This window comes from Ictidomys tridecemlineatus, chromosome 3 (genome assembly GCF_052094955.1).
Source record: "Ictidomys tridecemlineatus isolate mIctTri1 chromosome 3, mIctTri1.hap1, whole genome shotgun sequence".
Taxonomy (NCBI): Eukaryota; Metazoa; Chordata; class Mammalia; order Rodentia; family Sciuridae; genus Ictidomys; species Ictidomys tridecemlineatus.
This window is the reverse complement of record NC_135479.1, coordinates 214638438-214649955: the sequence shown is the minus strand read 5'-3', so window position 1 is coordinate 214649955 and position 11518 is coordinate 214638438. Positions and strand designations below refer to the sequence as shown.

The window sequence follows — 11518 nt, the reverse complement described above, 5'->3', positions numbered from 1 at the left end:
CACCCCTGCCCATGGGTGCCCAGCCCTGAGGGGCAGTACTGGCACCTACAAGAGTGCACACAACAGGGCCTCAAATACTGTCCAACAAGTCGCTGGCTGAGGCCTCAGTTCTGCTCCGGTGCAGCCCTGCCCTGGGCTCCCCACAATCCAGACCACCTCTACAGTGGGGTCCTAGTGCTGTCCTGCCTGGACCTGCGTTCCCCTCGGCTCCAGCCCCCCAGGAGCTCCGTGAGCAGGGACAGTGCAGGGCACAGACACGGTGACTGCAGGTGTGCTCTGGACACACTTGCCAGTTGGGTGTGGCCACGCTTGGCCACTTCAGAATGAGGTCAGAGAATGTGCACCTGGACACTTTGGACTGGACAGCCAGCTGCACACCTGAGCACAAACGGACAGTAACATCTGTCCCCAGGGCTTGTGCAGACCTAACTAACTGCTCATGTCTGGGGGCCTCTCCCAAGTCCTCACATCCCTCAGTGGTTAACTGCCCTTGGGTGGCCACCAAAGGCCACACAGCTTCTCCACTACTGCCGTCCCATTGGATGGTCCATCTGTTGGGGATGAATCTACATTGCCACGTCATCGCCCAGAGCCACTCGTTCTGGAGCCTGCGCAGGTGTGCAATGTCATGCCCGCCACTGCAGTGCCACAGGGGAAGTGGCCACTCCCTGGGCCTCTACCTGAGCAAGTGGGATATGGACGAAGTGCTCACACCAAGGGCCAAATGAAAGGAGCCATCCTCATGTGGACGGCGGCTGGCAGGATGCACAGGGGACTCAGGGTCAGCACTGCCACTCTGGAGACCTGTGAGCGCATGTGTAATCTGTGCACTTCTCCAGATGCCACGTGTGAACACGTGTACACCTGTGTGGGTTCAGCACACACACTCAGGAGGAAGGGAGCCTGGACCCTGGCCTCCTGACTCTGGACAGCCCAGGAAGGCTCCTTGGCTGCCTCACACAAGGACCAACCTGCTGCCACCCAAGGCTCAGCACTGGTGGAAAGACAGGCCACCAAGAATCACGGTCCCATGGAGAAGAACCTGAAACTGTTTTGCAGCGTAGGGAGCTGCAGGGCCCCTCCCCTCAGCTCAGCAGGGCCTGGCCAGGGCCAGAGGCACTGTAGTGGGAGGGGGCTGGGGGTGTGCAGACACTGCACAACCAGGGCCCTGTCTTGCTCTGCACAGGGCCTACGGCCGGGTCTGGCTAGTGCCCCCTGCACATGTGAACAAACAGCGCTCTACCAACCAAGCCCAGGCTGCAGCCACTGCCCCCCGGGCCCGTCTGTTCAGGCCCACAGAGCAGAAGGACGTCCAGGTGAAGTGTGCAGACTGGGACTTCCAGCTGAGAGAGCCCTTCGCCAACCAAAGTCATCTGAAGGACACCAGCACACAAGCAGCCTTTATTCTTCCCCCTCCACACACCTGTGAGCTTCTGCCACCCGGGAATCCACAGTCCACCCACCCAGTCACAGAGGGTGGCTGAGTGACATCAATTTCCCCCTACCCCCCAAACTAAGAGAACTGAGGCTGATTTAGGAAACCTCATGGATACAGCCCATTCACCAATTCCAGAGGGCCCAGACATCCCTGTCAGGAGTTTCCAGCTTGGACAGGAGCCATGCTGCAGCTAAAGGACTGCCTGCTACAGAAAGTCCCTCCCTTAATCAGCGTCCACTTGAGACCAGAGGGTCTCCACCCATCAGCGTGCACTTCTGGTCTCCTGATTATCAGAAAGGTAACATAACAATTCGTTTTCTTCCAAACCCAGACCACAGCGTGGTATTTCCCTCAGGGTCTCTCCTGGACAGGGACAGTTGCTAGGGGAAGTGGCGACTGCTTGCTCCTCAGGGGTGGACAAGGAATGCTCAGCTGCCCAAGGTGTGGCTGGCCACCCTCCTGTGTCGAGGAGCCTCAGGCCAGACCCCTGTCCCACAGCAGAGCTCCCTGCTCAAGCAGAAAACATGAAGTCAAACAGAAAGGCAGCTCTGGCCCTGTGCCCAGCTGTCATGGATGGCCGCCGGATCCGCGTCATTTCCCTGTGAGTTCCAGCACCTTCTTCACCATGGCCCCGATCCCGTCGTGGATGTGGTGGAGGGCGGTCTCACACATGAAGGCCGGGGTCGTGACCACCTTGTTTTTCTGGTCCACGTGAGCTTCGTGCGCTGAAGTTAAGGAAAAATCGAGCCTCGGCGGGCGCAGACTCTCCCCAGGTGTCCTCCCTGCCTCGGGGCCCCTGCTGGCCGCTGGGCCCCTCGGTCAGGTGGAAGACTGGTTTCCAGCTCCTGTGTCCAAGAGGACAAGGAAGCTTGGGAGCCCAGGGAGCAGAGAGCTGCTTCCAGAGGCACCGCTCCAATGTGCTCCAACGCGCTCCACCTGGGAGGAGGCTCTCCACAGCCCCAGCCCTCCTGACCGCCGGGTGGTGCCTGGGCCCCCAAGGTCCCCACAGGCACCTCCCCTCACCGTGCTCAGGACCACAGACCAGGCGACCCAGGGTTCTGCCATTCAGGGGACGCTCACTGACCACTCAGTGAGCAGATGGGCAGTGGGCATGGACACACGGACTTCCCTGGCCAATGCAGGCCCATCCTCCAAACACATGGCATTAGGCTTGCCCTCCTGGCCAAGGACATCCACAGCAAAACCAGCAAGTACAGTTCTTGGGGACGAGGCCCTCTGCCAGGGGACCCTGCAGGGCCAAAAGAGTGTCCCATGTGCACCATGTCACCACAGAGGCCATAGCCACCAAAAAGGATATGGTCACATCCTTCACACAGTGCTTGGCGCCCAGGGCCTTGATGGCCTCGGCAGTCCCTGCGTAAGGCCACTTGCCACCCTCTTCCTGCTCATGGCCCACGGTGACTTCAACACCTCTGAGCACTTTGGCCGCAAGGACAGGCGCGATGCAGCACAGGCTGAAAAGAGAAAGCCCCCCGTGAGCACAGGGGCTGTGGAGCTGGGGCACTGTCCATACCCCGCAAACCGGTGCCTCGCAGGACAGGAACACGGCTGCAGCCGCGATAATTCTGACCTGGGGCTCTCCGTGAGCCAAAAGACCCCTCGGGGCACCCAGGCACTGGACAGTCCTGGGAGAGCCAGCCCGTGAGGACCACAGGGCACAGTGAGGCCAAGCTCCCCCAAGCCAAGGGGCTGCCAGCCGCCCAGAGCCCCTGTGACACCCAGAACCCTGGCGTACAGGAACACAGACGTCCTCCTACTGAGAAAATGGACGAGGCCACTGGCCTCGTTGATGGTCTCCACTCATCAACAGGGAACACATCTGTACCCACTGCTCAAACCAGACCCTGTCTGGGGGCACGGCTGGCGTGGGGACACACAGGTTCTGCTGGCAGTCTTGCTTGAGCTCTGACCTGTGCTGTGACCTTCAGTGTGCACAGCCCAGCTGGTGTGCATCAGAGGGCCCCAGGCACAGAAGGCCAGGGGCTGTGACAGCCCCATCCACCCCCAGGACAGAGCCTACAGTGCTCCTGTGGTGGCCAGGTGCCAAGGACAGGCCCGGTTTAAGGCACCAGTGCCTGCCCTAAGGGACCTGCTCTGCTCTCCACCAAAAAGCTCTGACCCCAGACAGCCAACGCAGGGAAACCCCAGGCCCCTGGGTAGACTGTCGCAGTGCTGGGGTCCCCGCACAGCCCGCACCCTGACCACTCCTCCCATAGCGCACCTGGGCTTGCTCTGCTCCTCAGGGGTGCCCAGCCCAGGGGCCGTCTCCCGGGCAGAGCCACCTCCACACTGCACCACCTCCAGCCGGGGAATGAGCTGCAACAGGGCTGGAGGACTGAGCAGCAAGTGCAGTGGCAGCTGTGGGCTGCACTGGGACGAGTCCACGTGGGACACTGAGCCTGGGCTGCGTGGGATTTCCTGAGGGAAACTCGCAGCACTGCCCGGCCACTGTGACCGCACCAGTGAGAGAGTGGGGGGTGAGCTTGCACAGGCTCAGGGGCTGCTCTGATGGAGGACAGGAGGTCAGGACAGGGACACGGCTGCAGCCACGATAATTCTCAAAGTCCCCACCAGAGGAGAGGAGCCCCTCCTTCCTGGTCAGTTCTCAAAAGAAATGGACTCCCGAGGACAACAAGTGAGTGGTTTTGGAGCCCATGGCTCAGGGGGGCGGCTCCAGCAGAGGCTGTCCAGCGGCAGGTGCACCTACCCAATGGGCTTCCCAGCTCTGTGGAACTCCTTCAGGACCCGCTCCACATCCTGGTTGACTCTGCAATCTTTCCCGTCGACAGCGAATGTGCTCCTGCCAGAGGAGAGGGCCTTCTCAGCGTGGCCTGGCAGGCCGTGGTATGGTGTGCCCACGCATCCACACTCCAGGTGCGACCCCACCCTCAGGGCCACCTCAGCCCACTAGCAACCCAAGCAAGCAGTGTGTGTGGATGTGCAGGGGTGCACGGCTGCCCACGCCCACGTGGCCACAGGCACGTTCCTGCTTCCCATAGAGCAGCAGGAAGGCAAGAGGCAGCTGGGAGGCCGCCAGGCATGGACAGAGCCAGTCTGCAACTACACCCAGCTCCAGGATCCAGGCACAAGCCCCAAAAAGTTCCAGAAAAAGAACTGCAACTAGCCCAAAAACAGCAAGAGATGCTTGCTTCACCAAAAAGGACTGAAACGACCTTTGGCAAATGCCCACTTTCCTGCCTTTGAGAGCAGGCCACTGGGGAGGCCTCTGCACTGGGGGTGTGCAGCTGGCAGAACCTTTCACACTCACACGCCCTCTCCACGCTCTGCCTCCAGAACCTCGGCCTGCTCTGTGTTCTCCTCCCACTCTGGGTCCTCACTCTTTGGGTGGTGAGGGACACTCAGAGTCCTGTCGCAGCCACTATTCCAGAGGGTACATAGTGTGCTGAGCTTGCCAAATTCACCCTTTAAATGTGTGCCTGTTAACTGTAACTCCAAACACCACTAAAAACAAACATCTAGAAACACCTAGTGACCACCAGCAGGGACAACCTATCCTCCCCAGCAGGGCCGTGCTGGACAGCTTACAAACCAGCTCTGAACTAGACCATGGCCAGTGGGAACACAAGCACAGAGCAGGCTTCCCATGTAAACAGGGCGCTGGCAGTGGTGGCCAGAGAGGGCCTGAGGTCAGGAGGGGGAGGGGGACTGGATCCCCACCGAGCCTCTGTCACTGCGGGACCCTGCCCTGCAGGCCCAGCGGCAGCCATTCTATGGAGGGCCTACCTTTCTCCTGACAAGGTCACAAAGAACACCGCAGCGTCTCCCAGAGCGGACTGCGAGCCCAGACAACAGTGTGACGGAGACCCACAGTCCTCAAACACCGAGGACTGCCCCAGAGTTTACTTCTAAGAAACACAGGGGACACCAGCAAGCCACACAGGAGGCATGAACAGACCCTACCGCTGGCCTCTCACCCATGGGGCGAGGTGCCGATGGGCAGGGGTACGGTCACGTGAACTCTTCTGTCTTTCAGGGGAACACTGGTCCCGTAGGAAGCGGAAACCCAGCTGACGATGCGCACACCCTGCTGTGTCCCCAAAACCAAAGGACACGGGAATCCAGGAAAGGCACGTGTCTGCTGCCTGCCCAGGGGGCACTCACCAGCTCCCTGGTTTGGGGACAGGGAGTGCATGTGAGGCAGGACAGTTCCTTGAGGGAGAGCGGTGTGGGTGCTGCAGCAGGGGTGGGAGCGGGAAGAACCCAGGAGCTGAGTTTCTGTATCAGGAAGGCCCAATGGGCCTGTCCCTCCCTTGTAGGTCCAGGGTGCCCAGAAGGTGAGTGGCCAACCAGGTTGCTGTGTTGTTGCCAGCTGAATAAAGGTCAATTTGTCATTGACCACAGTGAGAAAAGGACAATCAGCAGGTACCCGGCCTCAAGGCAGCTGGCTGCAGCACCCGGGTGCGCCCACTCCTCCCGCACAGAGTCTTAGGGCCTCAGGAGCTGGTTCAGTGGAGGTCAAGGCAGTGGAGGGGAGTCCGCTTTCAAACATTCAAATGACTCCTGCTGGACACGTGGGTCAGGAAAGCCTCATGCCTGCAACCTAGGTGTGAATGCCACATGCAGGGGGAGGACACACGGGGAAGGGCAGCCAGGTGGGCGGGGCAGCACGAAGGGCACCCAGAGATCAGCAGGCGAGGGGCGGGCGGCCCGGGCTCTGGGGGTGCAGCACCAGAGGGCTGGACATGGGGCAGGCAGAGGTGCAGGCAGCTGGACTCTGGCTCCCACGGGGCACTGTGGCACTTGATAGCACCAGGGAAATGGCCTGGGGACTTGCTCTGTTCAAGGCTCTCCCAGGAGAATCAGCATTGCCATCTCTAGGCTACAACACACCTAGGCCAGCCCCAGGAGGACTTCCACAAATGACCAGGGACAGAGAAAGGACCTCTAGCGAACCTGATGAGGACCTCCGCCTGAGACTCTGGCTGCATGCCAGGCCCTCAGTCACCACGCTGCTTCCTACACAGCAGCCCAGGAGAGCAAGCAAGGCCCTTCCCTCTCGGGCTACAGAGACCAATTTTCCCTGCTACAGGCTCTGAGAGAACTGGTCCCGGGAGGGAATACGCATCAGTGGCTGGTTCTGCCCAGACGAGATCCACCAGCATGGAGCCTAGCTAAGAGGGCCACCAGGTGCCACGAGAGCTCAGAGAATGCAGGGAAAGAGACACGCCTCACTGAAATGCTACCTGGGCCCCAGGCCAACGTGGCTCCCTGAGCTGGACACAGGCAGGCACACAGCCAGACCTTCAGCTCAGGGCAGGTGTGCATGCTGCTTAGACCCTGAAGCTTAGATACGCACAGATTTTTGGCAGCTCCAAAGCCTCCAGGGAAGATGGCAGCATCGTGGTTGGCTGCATTGAGCTGAGCCAGGTCAGAGATCTTGCCTCGGGCGATCCTGGCTGACTCCGTCAAGACGTTCCTGGGAGAGAACAGAGGGATACAGAGGAACAGTGTGCAGTCAGGAACAGAAAACAGGTACCCATGGGGACGCGTCCTGCGTGCAGCCTGCAGCACAGAGGGGCTGTGTTTGTGTGTGAAGACTTGATGCTTGTCAATCAGCACTTAGGATGGCCACCCAGAGGAGGTGAGAGAATTCCAGTGGCCCTAAATTTATGTCAGAGGTTGGCCCTGCCCAAGGACTTGGAGCCAGGAGCCACCAGGAGTGGAAACTCATCAGGAGGTAGGAGAGAGGAGGGTGGGGAAGGCACTACTACTCCAGAGGTGTGAACCAGCCGAGGCTCAGTCGCGGCAGGAAGCAACCGCCTGCCCAGGCTTGTGGGGCAGGTGCAGGCTTTAGGGGCCAGGGTCTCAGGAGGGGAAACGACAGGGGTCCTAAATGGGGCTCCCAGGAAACACAGCAGCAGCACCTGAGAGGCACCACCTGTGTGGAAAGGAAGGCGTGAGCACCTGGAGTCACAAGAGGCAGCCCGCGAGGTGCTCCCACTCTTCCAGAAAGCATAGCGGGTGGGGAATATCCCGAGCAAAGCAGGTGCTCCTGGACACACCTGCTTTCACTCTCAGAAGGCTGCCCCTTGGTGTGATCGACCACGTGCATCTGACGGACATCAGGGGCAAAGATCTGGACCTCAGCCCCGCCACGGCTCAGGTGCACCAGGATCCTACAGGGAGAGAACCACAAGACCACAGCTTGGGGCGTGCCCGATCCAGAAGATTCATGTCAACATGCTTCTGAAAATGGATTTCAGCTAAGTGACAGACAAAAATTCCTAGTGTTTATGGATACCATATTTGCTCTGCAAAGTTAGGGTCACTTTGCTAATGACCCAAATGCCAGTGGTGCCAACTCACCTCCCCCTGGTGGACCACAGCAGAACTGCAGAAGCTGGCTTTCAGACAAAAGAGGGGGCAGCCGGGTGGCGAATGGGTGGGCGTCACAGCCCAGAGGCATTCAGGTTCCTAGGCACCCTTCTTCACTCAGAACCTATCTGACCTCCTGCAGGCTGCCCACATGAGCCTCCAAGTGTTAGGGGACAAGCAGAAGAGGATGGTGGGAGCACAAGTTTAGGAAATAATTCTATAAAATGGGCCCACTCTGCTGACCCCCACATGCTTTCTTCCTTTTTTTTTTTTTTGGTACCAGGATTGAACGCAGGGGCACTTAGCCACTGAGCCACATCCCCAGCCTTTTATATTTTATCTAGAGACAAGGTTTCACTGAGTTGCTTATGATCTCGCTAAGTTGAGGCTGGCTTTGAACTCACAATCCTCCTGCCTCAGCCTCCTCAGTCACTGGGATTACAGGTGTGTGCCTAGCCCCATATTTATTTTCCAAGAATCAATTTACGTGAAGCCCTGCCTGGCCTGAGTGGACAGGCTATGTCACATATTCCTCAGCAAACTACCTGCATTAAAAATGCAGGACTGAGATAATATTGATGGGAGAAACCGAGGTTACCCTGAAGGGGGAGACTTTTGTGAGCCTTTTCATAGACCAGATTCTGAAACTGAGGGAGATAAGAATAATTCTTCCAAACTATAAAATCTATAAGAATGTATGGTTAAGAATCCAATTAGAACTGGTCAGCATAGGACAAGGTGACCTAAGTTGTCAAGGCAGTAGGAACTTGAAGGGTCTGATGTCACCTTGCTATCAGTCAAAAGTCAAGAGGTGGACCTGGGCGGGACTCTTGGAAACTTTCCTGGGATCCCAAATAAAACTGGAGTGCAGGAGAGGTACTTAGTCCCTCTCCTCTCTGAGACTTCCCACTCTGTCCCTTGAGAGTGTCCCCTTTCCCTTTTCTTACCCTGCAGTAAACTCATTCCTGTTACCCTAAGCAGCATGTCTGAAACCTTTCTGACTTGATCACAAGAACGGGGTTTGGAAGGGGGGGGTGTCTTTGTGCTGCCTCAGTTTCCTGGAAGGCCCCAGCCCTGTAATAGAGGGGCCAGCGGCAGGTATGCAACACAGAAGAATGAGGGGGCCTCTGGTTACCATTTAGGAAGTCCCATTCCTCATCTCCCCTAACTTTCCTGCATGAGTAGTGGGGGAGAGGTGCAGAGCTACATAGGAACAGGATAGAATGAGGTCCACCTCCCCAAGGGCACTAGACCACAGTGGGGGCAATACTGGAATTGCTAGGGTTTTCCTCTGTCTGCCACAATTCCAAATACCAACAAGTCCAGGTTCCCTAATCCTGCCCAGAATGCTACTCTGACTGCCCCCCCCCATACACAGAGGAGGAAACTGAGGCAGGAAGGGTCATAACTTGCCCAAGATCACACAGTGCCTGCAGATAAGATCTGGTCTTGGTCACCTTAATGCTTCAAACAGTGCCTTGCCAATTAGCCCAGGACATCCCCATTCACTGGCCAGTTCCTGCCTCATCTGCTCTTTCTATCCATGCCCAAATTAGGAAAGGCATCAGGCCCTTTAGCACACCAGTTCAATCACTCAAGAGGCTCCTTATGTCTGGGCCAACTCCAGGCCCAAGCTAGCACAGTGTAGCACCCTCAGGGTGGCTGCCCTGCAGAGCCACAGCCTGGGGCTCCTAGTGGATGACGTTCCTTTCTAACCTATGAACCAGAAGTGAGGTGGGGGATCTGCCTGTGGGCACTGAGCCCCCTACTGCCTGCCTACTTTTCCAGCAAAGCAAAAAACCCCCAGTCACTACCTCGGCCACTAGAAGATTACCTTCTGCACCCCACCAACAGATGAAGTTAGCTTCCTTGCAGAGGAAACACCAAGTGCACTAAGCCTGATCCCCAGGTTTCTATACGTACTAAAAAGCAAGTGAAACGTCACCGAAGTGAAGACAACTTTTGCCATTTTTAATGCAAGAAAAGGTATGGACAATAGGAGCTTCTCTAAATCGCTGGAGAGCTCCCGCTGAGGACTTACGCTGAGGCCTCGTGGATCTCCGACCCGTCATAGACTCCGCAGCCCGACAGCACCTGCAGAAAGAGGGGAGCTGACCAGGGGGCGGGGACCGTGCAGGGCAGGGGGCGAGCTCGGCCGGCGGGGACCGTGCAGGGCAGGGGGCGAGCTCGGCCGGCGGGGACCGTGCAGGGCAGGGGGCGAGCTCGGCCGGCGGAGCCGCACTCACTAGCGCAACCCTGGCCCCGGGGCGCGGCGCCGAGCCGTGGAGGGCCGCGCGCGGGGAGGGGGCCAGCCCACAGAGAGACATCGGCCGCAGGAGCTCGGGGAACGGCGCAAACGCGGAGGCGACCACCAGCCTCGGGGCCACTAGGGCCCTCACGGCCGCCATGACAGCGCAGAGACTTCAGGGTCGGCGGGTCACGCGTGGCGGAGCCCTGCGCAGTATCCGGAGCTGCGCAGCTGCGCCGTGGGGCGGATCCCGAGTGCGCCTGCGCAGTGGCCAAGCTCCTTCGCGCTCCACCCCTCTGAGCGCGCGCCTGCGCAGTGGCCCTGGGAGCGCTGCTCCGCCGGCTTTAGGCCGCCCCATTGGTGGTATGCGCTTGTTCCTGGGCACGGGTCACTGTCTTGTAACTCTTCAGCGCCGTGCCCAGAGTAGCCGCGCACACCTAGTTTGTGTCCACCCGCTCTCGCGCTTGCTGCCCGCGTCTCCCAGTTGTGACCCCATTGAGTCCCCGCTAGTGGCCGCTTTCCGCTGGCCCGCAGTGGATGGCGGGGCAGGCTGGGCAGCAGCCTTCTCCCGCATTTACCGGATGCTCGCTGTTGGAGGACTCTGCACCAAGTGATTTCACCCACGGTCCTTCCTATCCTAAAGTGACCGTCATTAAGACTTACTGTTAAACTCTACAAGATTGGGGGTCTAGAATAACAAGCACGAGGCATGGGGGACATGCCCTCGGAAAGTTCCACTCCTTACTCTTGGGCCTCTGTTCCGACTTCCTTATTTCTGGGGCAGGGACCTGAAGAGCCCCTTGGAACCTTCTCCTGCTGCTGGGGAAGGTTCCCTGGAGTGTGCTGGCTTCTTATGGCTCCTAGGGCACATGACACCAACTGCTGGGAGTGTTGATTTCATTTAGGGTCCCAGGATGGAAGGCACCTATCCCTTTTGTGATTAGGCAGCCAAACGCACATAAAGATTATTACAAATGCAGGGAGAGCAGCCCATGTGGAGTCAGTTGTGGCGAGGGCCACAGACTTCCATCGGGGGAGTTAACTGGTGGCTTAAAGCAAGCAGGCCAAAGTTCCAATTGCCATTGTGGCATATCTGCCCAGTTTATACTGGGTGTGGGGAGTCAGTGGGGCCAGTCAGGCAGGGAGATGGTCACTAGGGAGTAGCAGTGTGAGGCAGAGATACCTGGATAGATCACATTGAAGAAAGGGGATGAGGGAGCAAATAGTGGAAATAGTCCTGCTCCTAGGAATTAAACTTCAAAATGCATCCATTTTGGTTATCACCAGGATAGGGGTACAGCTAAGAGGTAGAGTGCTTGCTTAGCATGCATCCATGCCTAGGATGGCCCTGGGTCCCATTCCCAGCCTTATAAACAAACAAACAAAAAGAAGAAAGAAAAAGGAAAAAAAGATGAGGTAACCGTGGCAGAGTTCACTACCACAGATGGGTGCTAAGAACAGGACATGTGCAAGGC

At 58.2% G+C, this 11518-nt stretch overlaps 1 protein-coding gene across 2 annotated transcripts; it reads right to left on the bottom strand.

Annotated features, from left to right (window-relative positions):
* Window positions 1-1374: 1374 nt before the first annotated feature.
* Gatd3 (glutamine amidotransferase class 1 domain containing 3) lies at window positions 1375-10297 on the bottom strand. Of its 2 annotated transcripts, XM_005323441.5 has the most exons (7): window positions 10042-10296; window positions 9837-9889; window positions 7483-7596; window positions 6777-6896; window positions 4167-4259; window positions 2757-2913; window positions 1375-2158 (listed from the first exon to the last, which is right to left on the bottom strand). In XM_005323441.5, the coding sequence occupies exons 1-7, from the start codon at window positions 10201-10203 to the stop codon at window positions 2030-2032; spliced, it is 828 nt and encodes a 275-aa protein (XP_005323498.2). In that variant the 5' UTR covers window positions 10204-10296; the 3' UTR covers window positions 1375-2029. The 2 variants fall into 2 exon arrangements, with proteins under 2 accessions (XP_005323498.2, XP_077900879.1); XM_078044753.1 differs by having other exon boundaries at window positions 1375-2913; window positions 10042-10297.
* Between the last annotated feature and the right edge of the window lie 1221 nt (window positions 10298-11518).

Bases quoted from the DNA above. Each gene is read 5' to 3' on its own strand.
- Gatd3 (XM_078044753.1), bottom strand. From the start codon at position 10,203: ATGGCGGCCGTGAGGGCCCTAGTGGCCCCGAGGCTGGTGGTCGCCTCC. The intron at 6,897-7,482 runs GTGTGTCCAGGA...GTTCTCTCCCAG, and splicing joins CCTTCTGAGAGTGAAAGCAG to GAACGTCTTGACGGAGTCAG. The intron at 2,914-4,166 runs GTAGGTGCACCT...TTCTCTTTTCAG, and splicing joins AGAGCTGGGAAGCCCATTGG to CCTGTGCTGCATCGCGCCTG.